We start from the raw sequence: 18,629 nt of genomic DNA on the forward strand, positions 1-18,629 counted from the left end.
CTTTGCTAAGTTTTCCATTATCTGTAGAAAAAACACTGGTTGAATTTGGTAAAAAAAAAAAAAAAAAAAGGTCAATTTTTTTATTATCTTTGAATGATTCAAAGATCTGTAAGTGGCTTGATAAAAATTAATTTGTAAATAGTGAGGTACAAGTACTAGAAAAACAGACAATGTTCAAAGAAAAAGGGCAGTCATGATATCAGATTTTCACATCATAATTATCATAGTAAAAATCACGATGACAATGGAAAAAACAGCAATTAGACCATTATTTAAAAATTTAAATATTATTTAATAGGTAGAACAAACTTTTATAACTGCGGTTGTTATTGACAGAATATTTAATTTTTAAATATCAGAGTTATCAGCAGTGCGCTGCAACTGTGAAACATTTAAGTCAACTTAAAGAAAATTAAACCGCTAAGAGTTTTGCAATGATGATTTTAGTTCAATCCCGAGTCTTAAAGTTGAAAATCGAGTACATTTTAGAAAAAAAAACCCATTGTTTTCAAGCCTGTGATGTGCAGGTTAAAGTACAACATGTAAAACCGTGTGGTTGATGCTTTTCTTCTTTTTTTTCTGTAAAATGTCATGGAAAATGGAAATGCGACTCCCACGCTGGTTATTTCATCACCTGAGAGTCGCTTCAAAAAATACTTCGAAATAGTTTTTAAAACAAAATGATCCAGTTTAACTCATCAGTATATTCAGACTGGTCAGACTGAGCTCTTTACCAAATGAAACTTGAATTATTGCCCAAAAGTGAAATGTAAAACCAGGGTGCCTACCAGGGTGTCAAATGTTTTGCCACGTATGCTGCCAAAACATTTGAGTTTGAAACAATCAACCAAATCTGAAGACCTTGCTCCTTGTGCCCCACATCACACACCTCATTATTATAATGAAACCGCTTGCTGCGATGACAAATGTCTGTTCTATTTAATATCAACGTGCCCAAGTTTGTGATGACAGACTTCTCTGGCAGACTTGTGTTGTGATTTTGAGAAGACTACCAAAGTCTTATAGAGCTTATGACATAAGGACCTGATACCTTTGCAGGTTGTTTTGACAAACTCATTTTTATTTTGCTCCTACACAGCCACACACACACACACACACAGACACATATACAGATGTATGGCTGTGTGCTTTCCTCTCCTCTCCAAACCTCCCACCCTCTTTTGGGACCGGACAGTTACTTAAATAGGGAAGTCATGGTTACCGTAATGGACCTGAGCTGTGCCGGCCACCCCTCCCCTGCAGCTAAGCCACAAACCACAACTCGACGCAGAGCAGTAATCAACAAATATAAATAGGCAATATAAAAATATATTTGGTAAGACATGATAATACAAAATGTGCAACATATTATTTAAAACAAAAACAAGAGAAAAATCAAACACAAAAGTATTAATAGCTGGCAAGACTACTGACAAACTGCTACTTCCTTGATTTTCTTGAGAAACTTGGGAGCAATTAATATCTACAGCTGCTTTTGCTTTCCATTTCATAAAAAAACCAAAAAGCTAGTTAAAGTAACCTAAAAATAAAAATCCGTAAGTATCTGTAGCATACCTTAAATTAAGTTAATATCCCACTCATGGGTCTCCTTATGAAACATTTACAGGTGGAGCGCTAGTTAAATCCAGGATGTGACGACTTCTGTTTAATCATTTATTGTGTCAGAATTGTTATTAGAGAGAAACTGGTCTAGGATCTCATCAATTACATTGCACTCGAAATTCACTTGTGCCAGGTCCAGCGCAGGCACATGGGGTAGAAGAAGGCGCCCGACGTTCTGCCGAAGCTCTACCAAACTAAGGGGAAACAGAAAGGAGAAAAACAGTGAGGCCTCTTTCATAAATTGCTTTATCAAAGAGGGGTACATCAAAACCATGAGGAGTGATCTCCCAGCAGTCCAACCTTCTGTATGCATCTGAGTTTGAATGTGTGCCAGAAACAGCTGCCCCTCCTTCCTCCTCTGGATGTGTCTGAATTGAAGATTCACTGGTTGTTGGAAGACTTTGTGCTTTTTCCCTTTGGTGCTCTAAGCTTAACTGGAGCTCTTCGCACTGGGCTGCCAGGTTTGCCTTATGCTCCTCCACAAGGTCCAGCTGGTGGTGCAGAGGGAAAGGGAGAGGGTAGGTACGAAGGTCAATATCAATAAAACGAAAGGAGAAATATATTTAAAAAGTGCATAACAGTGGGCAATTTGGGATATTTTTTCTTATACAGTTGGAACCTCCCCCAGGGCAGCTCACTGTCTGAGGAGTATTTACTTTTACATACTGTTCCCTAAACAGTATGTTGCCAATACAAACAACAGCAGTAAGAAACATAGTTGTAACAGGTCTGTATACCATCATTTATCATGTTGACCTTCAGATCAATCTATTTGACCTCTATACAGGTCAAATTTCACATGACCATTTCCAACTTTTTGTGTTTACAGACGGAGTGACATGCACGTTCCTACGTCAGCGCTTCCAGAAACATAAGCTAGGCAGAGGTAAAAAGCTTGTTTAGTTCAGTGCGTTTAAGACTCAAATTATTTCAACTGAATGTGAGAAAAGTTTTTGTCATCACTTTTACTATTTTCTTTAAACAAAGACAGCCCTACACAGTGTCACTGACCCGTGAGCGCAGCTCTTCTGTCTCCTTCGTTCTTTGATCCAGTTTCCGGACTAGAGCGTCAACTTGCAGCGCAATCTCATCGTCATTTTCCACATTTTTGTCAGCACTCAGATTGGCCTTGGTATCAGATGCTGCTATTAAAGCCTCCTTCTCTTTAATCAGTTCACTGACTTTCTGTTTGGCCTTCTCGAACAGACTTTTGTAGTCCTTCTGCCCTGCTGTTTCTTCTGTCTGGCTGGCTTGGTGACAACACTCCTTCTTTACGCTGACCGGTGCCATCTCCTTCAGTTTTTTCTCCAGGTCTTTCACTTGTGAGGTAAGTTTCTGGACCTCTTCTTTTAAAGAGTCTCTCTCCTGAGCGGTCTCCTGCATGAGCTCAAGCAGCTGGTCTTGTTGTTGCTGTACCTCAGAGATATTGGGGTAGGTAAGTGGACTATATTTGTTGTCACCGATATTCGAACAGGAAGGTCTAGGACTTCCTTCCCTTTCTAGATCATGGTTCACACCATTCTGCAAGGTCTGCTGTCCCTGATGTTCACTATGACCGTCTCCACTGCTCTCCTGCTTAAATTTTCTTTGCTGAACGTTGCAGTTATCCATATTCGAGGTCTGTTCTTTACCACCCTTATTAATATCATCTTGCTTTTGGTCCTCACCTTCTTGCTTCACCATAGGTGCTTCTGTCTGGGTAGTGGCGCTTGACAGCTGTGGAAGGGGCGCTGGGGAGGAACTGGTTTCCACAGCTGCAGACCCTGCAGAACTTGCTCCTGCAGCATTCGTGTCTGAGGGGACATCCACAGCAGCATCATCGCTACACTCCAACAGCATGCTGACATTATTGTCACTTTGCTCTTCCTCTTTCTTCACTTTATTTAAATCGTAGAGGTTCTGTTTTGGCTTGGGGGTGCTAGCAGTCTCCAAGATGACAATTTCATCGTCGGTATCATCATTATTACTATCGACATTCACAGAAGGAGAGCTCAGTGGGGTCACATCTACTGATGGGGCTGTTTCCGAGGTGCTCCTATGGAAGCCATTTATCCGAGATCTTTTTGGTGTGTTCTGTGGAGTAACAGGCAGTTTCCTTTTCACTCTGCAGAGCACAAAAAACAGAGTTAACGCCCAGTGTTACTGTCCCAAAACACATATCTAAGCTGCCAAACAACACAAAACCATACCTCGGGGTTGACAATGCGCCTGCTGACAGTAAGCCTGCTGACAATGAGCATACGCTAGTAATAACTGGAAAACCATCATTACAAGAAGGGCTGTAGGCTAAAGAGAAAGAATACAAATACATTTTAATTTCTCAAAGTGTTTTTCCCCACTCACACTCAAAGAGAAAAATCTCTCACCAGCTTGAGAAATGGTGGAAGACGTCAGCGGTGAGGATTCAGGCCTTGTAGCGCCCTCTTGTAATGAACAGCTCCTCAAAGTAGTGGGAGTGGAAGGGGATTGGTGGACAATCTGTCAATAAAAAAAAAAGACTGAACATTAATCATCATATTAAACTAAACTGAATCTAAATTTAGCACGAAAAGTAAAGAATCTTGTATTTGGCTGATTATTTTTTTGTTGTAACAATTTTTCTTGTCAATAAATCTTACACCGTTCCCTTAAATGGTGCCATTTAAGCCCAAGTTGATCCCACAACTGTTCAGTGGGTTTGAGGTCAGGAATGGTTTGGTGCGAGACTGCGGAGATATGGGATTGCCCCTGGTTTTATCTCGTCATCTCTCTGCACTGATGAGCCATTTTTTCCAGTGAGGGAGATGCTGCCTCATACTACCACACTGCCTCCACCTCCAAAAGTTCTTACCCAATAAGTGCTGCAATCAACATATCGTTCTCTGCATCTTTTCCACACTTTCACCCTATGATCCAACTGCTGTAGCAAGAATATGGACTCATAGCTGAATGTAACATTCCTCCACATGTTCAAGTTCCAGTGCACATGGGCACTAAAAGACCTGATGGTGAACCACAGTCTTCTTGGCAGGCTTGTTGGCAGCCCAGTGAGACTGGAGATTGGCTATGTGCACTCTGCCTGGGTAGAAAGCTGTCGGCCATATCATCCTGCAAACCGTGACTTTGTCTAGAGCTCCTGAAGAAAAGATTTTCTTGTGGTGTTATCTTCTTGGGATGCCCACTTCGTGGCTTGCCTGTGAAAACCCCCGTTATATGGAAACCGGAACTCAATTTGGAAGAGGTGCTAGGTTTAGTTTTTTGCAGAACACCAGCTTGAAGCTGCCCTATAACACTGGCCTAAATAATAATAATAATAATAACAATAATATGATACTACTACTACTACTAATAATAATAATAATAATAATAGTAATAATGATAGACCAAACAAATATATAATTAGAGTTTGTGGTAAGTTTAGATTTGTTTAGTATAATATGATGATTCTATCAACAGCACATCACTGCTGGCCTCCAAAGTGACAAATGGGAAACACTGTTTGATGCAGTTGCCGTTCCAGGTCTCCCTGCCGCTCTCTGAGAGCCTCATTTTGTTTGGCAAGTTTAGACAGAGGCAACTGTTCTTTGTGGGTTCAATACTCCACAAATGCGCACAGGATCACAAATAATTAAAATGACAAAATCCCTCAAAATCATAGTGAGGCACTGCAGGTGCCCTTGCAGCAGAAAAAAAAGAAAAACGATTTACAGAAAATGACGCATCCTTACCTTCTGTCTTTCCTTTTCCTGTTTCTTTTCCTCTCTCTCCCTGTAACAAATAAATCACACAGGTCACCTCTTTTATGATCAGTTAAGATTTTTGTTTAGATTTCTGTACAAATATTAATTTAAACTTCTGTCACTGTGACTCACTGCTGTTTGTAGGTCTTGCGATACGAAGGCTGATCATCATCTGAGTCTTCTGGTTCCTCGGCTACCTGGCAGCTCCTGTAAGTGCAATTGAGAACTGAAGTGAAAAGACTGGTAACCAGTGCCAGTCCCCCTCCCATAAGTAAATAAAGATTTTCTTTCCTGATTCATCTGTGTGTGTTTGTCCATTCAGAAAAACCAGTGTCACCAAATAAGGAGGTAGTGACATAACCATGTAATAATTACCAGCAAATTTAGGTTCCTCAAACACTGGAATAAAATGGGGGTCGACTTTTTATTTGCCCTTTGCCATGGTGCATCCTGGTATCAAAGCACCATTGATGAAGGCTTTATTTCTACTACTCACATATATGCTTAACTCTGAGTAAACACACTCAGAGTTGATGGAAATAACTCTGATCAGGCCTTGTTGGAATCAAACCGATGGTTAGTTTTGGTAATGGACTAAGAGATTGTTGAACCAGTTTTCTGGAACAGAGTCCGGGTAAACTGCCAAAAATCCAATTACCTGAACTGAGGATCAGGGTTCATTTGGCAGAACCATTTATCTGGCAGCTTGTTGATGTCAATGCCATCAGGAAGTTTACGCCACTGCAGACAGCTATCACACTGCGCCCAGTTTTGATCTGGTCGCTTCCTAAAGACAAACCGGCAAGGTTAAACACATACGCAAACACAAATTTGAATGAATGAAAACCTGATGCCAGTCGCTGCGAAGTGTACTAACTTGATATCTTCTGGTAGTATGGTGCTATTTGGATTTTCTTTCGTCTTTCTGTAGCGTATCTCTTTCCAGTACTCCTCCAATTTAATCCCCAAATTATTAATTGTTTTCCTGTGCCAAGAAAGTTTGCATCAGACAGACATCAGACTTTTTGTGCCTCACCCACCCAAACCTCATTATGACCTCAATCGATCCTTTGAGGTGATAAATGTAATCAGGAATCCTATTACCTGTACTTGTCATTCTCCATAAAACTCTGTTTGTTGTGAGTGGGATCCAAAAAGTTACATTCTATGACGCCAATGACTCCAACACCATTGTTGTTGGCCTGTAGATAGCAACATTTTAGCAAATGATAACATCTACATCATTCTACATGTTAAAACACGCAATTAAAGAAAAACTCACTTAAACAGCAGAAACTGACCTTAAGCTGACAGCCGACACGTTCGTAAGCTTTAATGAGCCGGTTCTTGTGATACATCATTATGCCACACTGGTCTTTGCTTTTGGTGTTATACCCAAAAGTAATAGGAATTCTTCGGATCTAGCATATAATTTAAGGAAAACGCAAAAAAGCAGCAGTATAAACATATCACCAAAATTATACAGTTGTAGAAAAGCTGTGTAAAAAGGATACAAGGAAATTAGGCTTATAGTGATCCTTTCTGATCCAGGCCAGGCTCTTGGCGATGAGCTGAGATTTCACCTTTTGACCCCGAACTATGACCTGCATTCGAGGCTTCAGGTACAGAATGCTGGAAAATGCCTACACCCACCCACAGATGTCATTTTACTTATACAATCAGAAGAATCATGATAAAGAAAACAGGGTGGAGCTCAAAAATTGGGGGAAATCTCTAAAAACCATGATTAAGTGTGACTATTTAACACACCTCCTTAATGCACACATATATGTGTGTGTGTGTGTATATATATATGTATGTATATATATATATATACATATAAGTATGTATACATACGTATATATATATATATATATATATATATATATAAATATATATATATAAAAACACCCAGCACGCCCCTGCGGGCGGTTTATCCTTCAAACTCGGGTCCTCTACCAGAGGCCTGGGAGCTTGAGGGTCCTGCACAGTATCTTAGCTGTTCCCAGGACTGCGCTCTTCTGGACAGAGATCTCCGATGTTATTCCCGGGATCTGCTGGAGCCACTCGCCTAGCTTGGGAGTCACCGCACCTAGTGCTCCGATTACCACGGGGACCACTGTTACCTTCACCCTCCACATCCTCTCGAGCTCTTCTCTGAGCCCTTGGTATTTCTCCAGCTTCTCGTGTTCCTTCTTCCTGATATTGCTGTCTAGACCCCCTATGCTAAGCGAGCCTACCGCAGACATGAGCGAGACAGATAAATATGAAGGCATGCCGGCTCGGACGTCGCCCGGATCAACAAGGTCCGCGTCAGGTGTTGAGGAACCAGGGCACCCTGACGAGAAGTGGGCTACTGGAACAAGAAGGCATCAGTGGGCAAGAGACGAAAACAGGGCGTTGTTGGAATGCTACTACGCAAGTAACCCCGGCGGAAGGGGCTACATGAATAGGATGAGGGACCTATGGATATATATATATATATATATATATATATATATATATATATATATATATATATATATATATATATATATATATATATATATATATATATATATATATGTGTGTGTGTGTGTGTGTGTGTGTGTGTGTGTGTGTGTGTGTGTGTGTGTGTGTGTGTATGTATGTGTGTATATGAGAGAGAGAGATCCATGCATTCATACATTTAAAAAAAAATCTTTTTATCTTTTATAATCACCTTTAAAGTGTTTGTGCCAATAACATCATGTACAGTAAAACAAGCATGGAGAACAGCACTGATTGGGAGAGGCTTTGAACAGATGACATACTCAGTTCAATTCAACATATAATACTTTAAGAATGCACAAGCATCTACCTATCATCTGTGATTTAATTATGTAGAATTATAACGTATTTTTCATCTCCCTTAAATAAACAGGCAGCCTAACATTCATGAAACATTCTTATATTAAAACACTTAAATTTGTCTTAGTGCCCCACAGGCCTCAATGTGAGCTTGAAGCCAATTACAATTTTTAAGTTGTTTAATGTGTAGGTGCTCACAATAAACAGATTTTGAATGAAAGGCCCGGGACTTCAGTAGCATAAAAAGGTGGCTATTCTTTGTGCCCATGTGGATCAGTCACTCTTTTTACCATTATTTCCTTAAGCCTTAAGTTGGCTAGTTAGGTATCAGACTAACGCTTAAAGCTTTCACTTGAGTGAAGTAACTCACATTACTGCTACTGCTAAGTAATGTTAGCCAATTTTACAGCATATTTCATAAATCACTATGGCATAACTAACTACTGGGGCGATCGTGGCTCAGCAGTTGGCAGTTCGCCTTGTAATCGGAAGGTTGCTGGTTTGAGCCCCGGCTCCGACAGTCTTGTGTCATTGTGTCCTTGGGCAAGACACTTCACCCATTGCCTACTGGTAGTCAGAGGGCCTGGTGGCACCAGTGTCCGGCAGCCTCGCCTCTGTCAGTGCGCCCCAGGGCGGCTGTGGCTACAATGTAGCTTGCCATCACCAGTGTGTGAATGACTGAATGTAGTGTAAAGCGCTTTGGGGTCCATAGGAACTAAGTAAAGCGCTATACAAATACAGGCCATTTACCATTTACTATAATAGCCATTCCATACTGCATCACACTCAGTGCATTTCAGTCATTTCTTCAGCAAGGTTGATAGCTGGCAAAATAATAATAAAAGTTTCCAAAATTAGCATATTTTATGTACACATACTCAAAAATTATTTACTAAGACTCACCTGTCATGTGACTCAAGATTGCAAAATCCACCAGTGTCATTTTCCATCAAACACTTATTTTATTTTCCCTATCTGATAAGAAAACTATTCGGTCAGATAGTTATTTGTGGTGAATGAAATACAGTTTCAAGCACGTTTAAGCATTACATCTGAAATTCAAGCGCTTTTCAAACCTTGAAAAGACTATATTCAAGTATTTTCACCCGTACGAACCCTGCCTGAAGCATACCCCATCCTCTCTGAAACATGGTGGAGTTGTTATGTCATGGGCATGTATGGTTGCCAGTGAAACCGAGCCACTACTGTTTACTGGTGAAGTGACTGCTGATAGAAGTACCAGGATGAACTGTGGAAGTATGCAAGGCTATACTCTCTGCTTCAAAAATATATTAATCTGAGCCTGGGGACTCAGATGGGGGACTGTATACAAATGGCTGCAATTCTTTAACAGTTAATGCAAAGCTTTTGTTTAATCCCACAAATCCCTCTGCTGTTTAATTTTACTGTGTAGGTGCACGAGGTAAACTTACAAAAATTGTGTCACTGTCAAAAAAAAGCTGAACCTGTGGATCTAACCTGAAGTTGCCCACTGGACTGGACTGTGATTAGCATCCAAAACTGTTGCACTCTCATTTTTGGATGCATAATTATGTTGAGGACAAAGAGCTCTTTTAGCACCAAGTGCTAATGGTTTATTTCAGGGCATGCACATTTATGCTGCTTACCCGAAGCGAGTACATGCTCTCAGGGATGTGTGACGTGATCTTGTCTGGACGCTGATTAGTGTCATTCTCTGCACTGTAAACCTCAGATGGAATTCGGATGTCGTACCGATCCTTCTCAAAATCAAACTCTGTTGTTCCAGTAGATGTCCTGAAAAAACAAACAAACCCCAAAACAAGACAGTTTATGTTATTGGTTATTAGTCCAGAAGACAGTTAGAATATAAGGGCAGAGAGGGAGGACTTTGTCATGCAATATTTCTTAGAACTATGTTTACAAAAAGTTAGAAAAAAAAAATTGAAAGGAAGAATTGCAAAAGACCAAATACTGAGTTGGGAAGGCATTTACCTCGCTCTAAAAAGCAGCGTGAATAAGTGGTTTAGGTATAGAGACTGAGTCATTAGGGCGTGCATGTTTTGAACTACTATTGGTATGAAAATCAGAAGAATTTTCTTTTTGGAAATCATGGATGCATCATCCTTGAGGTAAATGTAATGGTATGGAGTGCATTTCAACAAATGGTGTGCAGTTGACATCCAGTTAATTTGCCCTCTTTGTCGTGCAAAGCTTCCAGATCTGTAAACTATCACTATTTTGTCAGGCAAACAAGAAAGCTGGTGATTTGATTCTTGTAGGAATGATGATAATCTGTTCATTTGTTTTATCTTATTGATCCAGTAATGAGAGGCTTTAACTAGCAGGCTTTAATTGCAGCAGCATAGCCTCTGAAATCACATATGACCCTTTATTCCTGTGTGGACCACAGACAGACCTGCGGAGGTTCCAGATGATGATCCGTGTGCCAGTTTTCGACGTGGATCCCGGCAAACTAATTGCACGAATCTCTGAGAGTAGCTCTTCTTGTGTGCTGAAAGGGGAATACTTCAGAATGGCCTGTAGACTGGATTTCTGGTCCTCTCTTACACAGAGTAAAGGAGAAGTTAAGGACGGAAAATAAAGGAAAAAGGGAAGTATGACTTATGTAAGATGACAAAAAAAAATACCCTTCTCAATGACATTTACAGCTACAAACCTAGCATATCTCACATGCTAGGTTTGTAGCTCAGTTCAGATTTTCTCCTACTCAATTCTTCAAATAAATCAGATCCTACTTGATAACATTTGGCCCGACTCCACTCATACAATCATGTGAAGAAGAAAGTTTGTTCATGATGAGGTGCTGCTAATCAAATGAATTTGATTAAATGATGATCGACATGTTTGAACACTTCTAAAAAAGCAGAAGATTTGGCCCATCTGAAGCATTCAGGTAACTTCACACAGTATCAGAACTATACAGAAAACAATTACTTTGTGTTATTGCTGCTAAAGATGTTTCTGCAACACCTTTCTCCCACTAAAAACGCTACGTCCAGAACAGAATCAACCTTTTGGGATCTACTTATCTGGATGATTGAGCATGCATCAAGACACGTGTTTCTACAAGCTACTGAATTATGCATAAAGTGCTGGTGCACGGTGCCATGCATCACAGTTCTGATTATTTCTCCTGAATTCTTTTCTATCAGACACTACCGGAGCTCTGCTTTAATAGTCTGACTCTTGGGAACAATTCACAGTGCACAACCCTTTAAACATGGAGATAAAAACTCCAACAACAATAGTCCTGGTCAAGCCTTTGCTTTTCTACAGACCTCACTTGCAAACCAGTAGAACAGGACAACCACAGATCTAAATAAAATAAATACAACAGCAAGGCTGGAAGCACTTCAGGGGTGTAAGAAGAGATGAAATTAGAGTTATAAATTTTTTTGTTTTAGCAAAGTTGCAGGACTTGGTTATCACACCTTTTATCTAGTCTCTAATTTTGATTTATTTATGTTTTTTTTTAAAGGAATCTCTTTTTTGTCCTTTTTTTCTCTCTGAGATTTCTGAATTGCTCCTGTTCTTTTTCAGCTGACTTAATTTAATCCTGGAGTAATGAATACATAGTTGATGTATAGTATTTTATTAGATAAAGGATATAGTTCTTCGAGTCGCTCTCTTCAAAGGAAACAATAGGTACAATTATTTGATCTGCACCAATCTTTTCCAGGTAGGTCTGGGAGAGCATCCCCACGCATAAGCTCCTCTTCGACTTGGAGAAGACAATAGCATCTTTGCCAAGACGCATGGAGCCAGACTTGAAGCCATTGCCATAGATTCCAATTGGATCTTTACCGTTCAGGGGCATCTTGTCACTGTATCCGAAGCTAAAGGAGAGAAAATGCAAAAAATTCTTTACCAGTTTTGCAAACCATAATTCTCCCTCTGATGGGAAGTAGTATGCAATCAGTTCCATTTGTCTGACTGTCTGTTAGCAGTTTAGCATCCACAGTTTTCAAGATATCATGTATAACTTTTGTCTGATGGCAGGTACCAAAAGCATCTCTAGGTGATTTCATTTTTGATTTAATTTAATATGGTCATGGTCAAAGTCACACCAAATGTGGAAATCAGTTCAAATGCTATCTTACGCACAATTTATCATGGCTTCAAACTTCACAACAACATACTAGGCCTCGGAAGACATGAGCACCTAGGTTGGCTAAGCATTTGACCTTAACCTTCATTGTTAGCACCAAATTTGTAATGCGCCTTAACATTGGTTGCCAACCAAGAAGAAGAAGAAGCTGTGAGCCAGGAAGGAGGGGGTGAGTGAGTGAGTGATTCGTTCGCTCTATGATTCAGCACAGGAGGGAGGGGGTGAGCAAGTCCTAAGTGATTCGTTTACGCTTACGATTCAGCACAGGAAGGGAGGGGGTGAGTAGCTCAAATGTGCTGTTAGCATGTTAGCAGAGCAAAGCTACTGTGAACCGAGGAGCTATTTTCTTGATTTGAGCTTCTACTCAGGTTTTTTTCTTCCAGTTCAGAGCAGAATTTTTTTTGTTAAGATACTGGATGTTGTGTTTTTCTCCACAATATTAATTATAAGCTAGATACATTGCTGCTAACAGCAACAGGGATGAGTCAGTGAGTCAGTTGGGCTTGTGAATCATGATTCATGAGTCAGTAAAGTGATTCTCGAGTACTGAACGATTCGTTCATGATTTGCGCATCACTACAAGAGACCATATCGAGTAACACATGATATGAAAAGGCATGGTGAGAGCTGTACCATACACTTTTAATTTCTTCAATACGACACTCTATGATGTCACAATGACACCATAAAATTCTGCAAATCACACACTGCATGAATTTATGTTAAAATCTCAAGGTTTTACAAAGATTTCAATCTTCTGAAATCTGACTTTCCACAAGTTTCAAAAAATGACACTGTAGTTGCATCTGTACCTGAGCATCTTATGCATTGTTTTATTGTCCAGCCCATTTCCATTATCCATGAAGCTGAGGCATTCTTCTCCTTTGACCACAGTTTTATCAATCCAGAACTGTTTGGCACTGACGTCTGGGTCATAGGCATTGTCTGTCAAAAACAGTTTTAGGGAGCATTTAAAATCCAAATATGAACACCAGAATTACAGTGTAGATGAGCAGCAGGGAGAGACTACTTTTTTTTTTTTACAGAGGACCTATTTTTCTGTTACATACAGTGTACATATTAAACAGACTCATAAAGTTAGATTTATGCAGAAATATAGTGAAGATATATATATATATATATATATATATATATATATATATATATATATATCTTCACTATTATATTACATATTAGTTATTTATTGTATTTTTTTTAACATGAAACAAGACATACAGTTCAATCAAGTAAATATTTTACTTTGTTATATAATCATCTGTGTCGTTACAGCTGTTGTTCTCAGAATTGGAAGTGAAATAGAAACACAATGAGATCACAGTGACTCACCAATCAGTTCAGCTATAGCGCTGAAGGGCCAGGTGTGGCTGGTGGAGTTGCTGTGCAGAAACTTGGGCGAAAGCTACAAGTGAAACAAATTCAATTTCACAAATTAGTTGCATTTTATATCACATCCACCACAACAAAGGGCCTTTACTGACTTTATTTATTTTTACTGCATGGAAAATATGTTCCATGTTTAAAACAAAGGTTTGATGTAATTTTGAAACCAAAACCTGGTCAATTCAGCGCTGAACTGGTCAATTTAGTGAAAATACATGCAAAACTTTGCAGAAGAGATCAGACTCGCAATAGGGAAGAACAGTAGGGGGAAGGGTTTCCCACATGTAGCAACAGTACAGGAAATCCAGATAAAAATGTTTGTGTAAATTCTTATTAACACAAAAACTGAATCAGCTAATCACATGGCAGTAGTTAAGCATGGTCAAAACAACCTGCTGAAGTTCAAACCAAACATCAGAATGAGAAAAAAAGGTGAGTGAAGGATTTGCTCTGTAAGCAAACTGGTGCGGGTGAAGGAAGGGTGGTAGACAGTCTCTAAAGTGCTGAGACAGTATCTGCTCCAAAAACGTCATGACTACAGACGTGAGGGCTACAGGTCTGTAGTCATTGAGATCGGAATGATGGTGGAGACCTTCAGATTGGTGGGAACGGTGGCATGAGTCAGGGAGAGGTTGAGCACCCTTCCAAAGAAGGCGTTGAGGTCCTCTGCGAGTTTGAGGCTGCTGTCGGCAGTTGGGGGGCTCTGGCCTTTGTAGTTGGTGAGAGCTTGGGATGCCTCTTCACACCTGGCAGGGGGTTGTTATCAGTGAGGAAGCCCTCGATACTCTTCTTATAGGCCTCCTTTGCCTGTTTAATACCCATCCTCTGGTTCGCACTGGCAGGTTGCACAAGGAAATGACCCTCAGCATGAAGGTTAAGTTACGAGTTCTGATCAGAGCCTGGATTTTACTTGTCATCCAAGGTTTTCAGTTAAGTTTTTGTCATTGTCACATTTTCTACACAGCAGTTAATGTAGAAAAGGACAGAGTGATTGAAGGTCTCCAGATCCTGCTGTTTAAAAATGGACCAGTTTGTCAGATTAAAACAGTCCTGTAGCTGGAGGAGAGCATCACCTGGCCATATGTTACTAACCACACGAACCTTGAAGCAGACTGAAGACCACACTGGGTGGCACTCCCCTCAGCTAAGAACATGCAAACTGAGGCTCCAGTTTGCTCAAATTAACACAACAGCAGAATGGAAAAATGTTGCTTGTTCTAAAGAGTCTCTGCTTGCTGGTGTAATGGTCAGGTCAGAAAACAACATGCCTTGTATCAAAAGTTCAGGGTGGCGGTAACAGTGTAATGGTGTGTGGGAAACTACCAACTGAGCACCGTTTAAACCTCAAAACATAACTGAATACTGTTGCTGGCCATGTTCATCCCCTTATGACTACAGTGTACCCATTGTCTGATGGCTGCTTCTGGCAGGATAACGTAACATATCACAAAGCTCAGATCATCTCAAACTGGTTTCTTGAACATGGCAATGAGTTCACTGTGCATCTTTGCATATTGTTTTTAATGTGTAACATTTGTTTACCTTATTGCTTGGTATTGTCATTTTTTCTCCACCACTGCAGAGCTTCAGCCAAGACTACAGATGACAATATCTGGTATAACAGATCTATATCGTAACTGTTAAACACTTTGAAAGCTGATATTTATGTGGTCATAAACAGAATCAATTCAAGTAGGTGGAAATTATGCAAAGAAACTGTCAAAGGAGCTTGGAAAGAAAAGCGCCTGGACTTCTTGAAGTTGCTTGAAGATGTTTCACCTGTCATCTGAGAAGCTTCTTCAGTTCTAGAGTCAAATGTTGGAGAGCTCCAGATTTAAGCCCTATGGGAGTGTCCCCCCAAGAGGAACATCGGACCCCTTAATGATCTACCTAATCACATGAGCCAAGGCGTGAAAACGGGTTTAGCTAAAAATCAGCCCACATCAGCTCATTGTGAAATCTACCCCCACCCTATCATGTGATTTCTTGAGGTTGGATGTATATGGCAGACAGTTGGTTTCATAAACCACCGCCTCTGTTCAAAGATGGTCGTTCACAGTGGACATAGATGGCTTCTTTCACTCCTCTTTCAAACCATCTGTCTTCTCTGTCCAAAATGTGAACATTGGTGTCCTCGAAGGAGTGACCTTTGTCCTTCAGATGCAGAAGGACAGCCGAGTCTTGTCCCGTCGAGGTGGCTCTTCTATGTTGTGCCATGCTTTTATGAAGTGACTGTTCGGTCTCTCCAATGTAGAGGTCTGAGCATTCCCCCCTACACTGTACAGCCTATACTACGTTGTTAAGTTTGTGTTTAGGAGTTCTGTCTTTGGGATGAACCAGTTTCTGTCTGAATGTGTGGACACACACTCTGACTGAAACGACTCTGACCTGGATGACTGAGAACCTTCACAGACATATGCAAAGAAGCTCCGCAGTCAAACAAACGTGACCTAAACAACTTTAATCCCTTGTTTTGCTTTCACATGTGTGATAACACAAGGGACACACTTACTACAGAGTAATAAACAAACAGGGGAAGACTTTAAGAGGGCGAATAGAGGGAAAACATAGTACAAGTGCATTAAATCTTATGCAAAAGCCATTTAACCTCCTACCAAATATAGATATAGAGAATACACTGGTCCTGGCTCTGTGTCGACCTGGAACAAGACCAGTCAGGCCGTTATATCCAGTATGTTAGTGGGTTGTAAAACCAGCCGTGAGTCAGGAAAACGAAACTTATCCAGTAGCCTGAATTCACAGCACAACCGGACCTAATTTCTGAGTAAACAATACTGCGGTTAACAATGACAGTACTCCCGTAATTCATTGGCAGTTGTAAATATAAACTGACTGGCACATGGGAGTCCCACAGACCTCGGTACCAACAGCCAATACAGCTTTGACCACAGCGGGTGTGCTGTATGGACTGAATTAACCTCACTGAACCCAGACGCAGATTCTTACTGTTGTTCCAATTGTTCACACATTTAGTCCACCAATAAATAGGACAAAACTCCCCAAACAAATAAGTAAACTCCTCTCACCGTGCTTAACGGAACACCATGGTCCATCTGCGTCGCCATCTTTCTCTGTAGACCGATTGCTGTGGGCGGGGTTAGGTCCAAGCATCCGGTCGGCCAAACACTCGAGTTACACAAAAATTAAACAGAGAACTTTTAATTTAATTAAAATCGCCCTTGCTTATGTTTTATGTTAATATCAATATCCATACCTCATATGTAAGGCTTTATTTGTGCATTGAACGCTGTCGGGAACACTTCCGGTTTGATGTTCCAAAATAAAAGCGTGCCGACAGTGACGTACCTTGAAATTAATTTTAGTGTTACGGAATGTGATACACGTGCCAGTGTTGTTGTGCCAGTGCAAGTGATGAAAAGTGCAAGTGAGAAAAAGGGGATTATTCGTATTTAAACTGGGGGCCAACAAGGTGGCAGAGATTTTAACAAATATAACAGTTCTATAAGGATATTTCAATGACCCAAAATATCTGGATTGGTTATAATGTAGGGGCAATAGGACAGAGACATAAATGATATTTAAAAAACAGGTCATTTCTTTATTTTATAAAGAAAATAAATACATTTAAATACATGGATTAATCTTTAAGGCTTCAGAGAATAGAGGGAAGGAATTTTCTTGGATTTACAAAGTTTTTGAAAAAAAACAAAACCCATCTATTTCCTCACAACACCATATCCTGTTTTATCTAAGACATGAAAACATCAGAAACAATTATTTAAAACATATTCCGATCTATTGAAAGCGGGCATGCCGAGCCCCCGTGGCAGACCCATGACACGCTGGAGATATTATATCTCTCGGCTGGCCTGGGAACGCCTTGGTATTCCCCCGGACAAGCTGGAGGAGGTGGGAGAGGGAGGTCTGGGCTTCTCTGCTTGGGCTGCCGCCCCCGCGACCCGGATAAGCGGAAGAAAATTGATGGATGGATGGATGAAAGTGGAAATGAAAATAATTGTCTATTATCATTCTAATTTTTATGTAATCATGCGTAAAAAATGCTATAACCTAAAAAAAATAATCACATCAATAATGTAAAATTCTAGATATATAAATTCAACACTACTTAAAACTAAAACACAATTTTGTTATTGTGAGCTAGTCTGTATATTCAAATATGGGTTATGAAACCTCGCGTGTGCTGGATTTGCATGCGATTCCCACACACTGAAACAGGAGCTCAGGTACCTTTGTAATTTTATGACTTTCCCATCCCTTTCTTTGATCTCGTTCTCAGTTAGTTCAGAATAAATGGATTTCAGCTTGTCTTTTTTTTTTTTTTAAATGTACTTTGTGCATTACAGGTAGGATCGTAATTTAATCTACTTTTCTAGTCCTACCGATCACTCAAAGTGCTTTCAATAACAAGTCAACAGCTTTAACTATACATTCATACAGCACTCGATTTCACATTCACTGCTGATAAAGAATCACTGACACCTGCCAGAATTTTGACCAGAAACCTCCTTGCTGTGAGATGTTAAACACTTTGATACCATGCCAACCTAATGAAGAGCATCTGCCTGTGTCAAGGAGTGTACAAAAATGCCTGAACAAATGTATGAAATTTTAAAATACTTCCTTTTTTCTGTAATGTGGTCACTTCACTTGATTAGTGAAAGGCTGCATGAGATTTGTTCATGGCTAACCCAATCAGAAGTTCTAATCTCAAATAGATATTCTTCACATTATTTTTTTCATCAGTATGTCTTTGGACTTGATAGTTCAAAGACACACTGATGATTGGTCTGCAGGACAAACAGGATGTCTGGAAAATACTGAAACCTCTCCAAATTATTGAGGTTAAAAACTCCATTCCAGTCAGCCACCACCTCTGCACTGAAACATTTAGTGTGTAATACTGTGGTAATCACCGTTTATATGAAACAGTAAGATGCTCTCTT

The 18,629-nt window shown here is 40.1% G+C and overlaps 1 protein-coding gene across 1 annotated transcript; it reads right to left on the bottom strand.

Annotated features, from left to right (window-relative positions):
• Nucleotides 1–262: 262 nt before the first annotated feature.
• morc3a (MORC family CW-type zinc finger 3a) lies at nt 263–17,195 on the bottom strand. The gene is made up of 18 exons (XM_085136046.1): nt 16,731–17,195; nt 13,630–13,702; nt 13,095–13,227; nt 11,784–12,010; nt 10,570–10,726; nt 9,800–9,947; nt 6,857–6,985; nt 6,644–6,763; nt 6,447–6,544; nt 6,220–6,327; nt 6,001–6,129; nt 5,475–5,549; nt 5,331–5,370; nt 3,990–4,101; nt 3,813–3,909; nt 2,635–3,727; nt 1,924–2,114; nt 263–1,817 (listed from the first exon to the last, which is right to left on the bottom strand). Exons 1-18 carry the CDS (start codon nt 16,767–16,769, stop codon nt 1,667–1,669), a joined length of 3,120 nt encoding a protein of 1,039 aa, XP_084992172.1. The 5' UTR covers nt 16,770–17,195; the 3' UTR covers nt 263–1,666.
• Between the last annotated feature and the right edge of the window lie 1,434 nt (nt 17,196–18,629).

Source organism: Neolamprologus multifasciatus, chromosome 16 (assembly GCF_963576455.1).
Source record: "Neolamprologus multifasciatus chromosome 16, fNeoMul1.2, whole genome shotgun sequence".
Taxonomy (NCBI): domain Eukaryota; kingdom Metazoa; phylum Chordata; class Actinopteri; order Cichliformes; family Cichlidae; genus Neolamprologus; species Neolamprologus multifasciatus.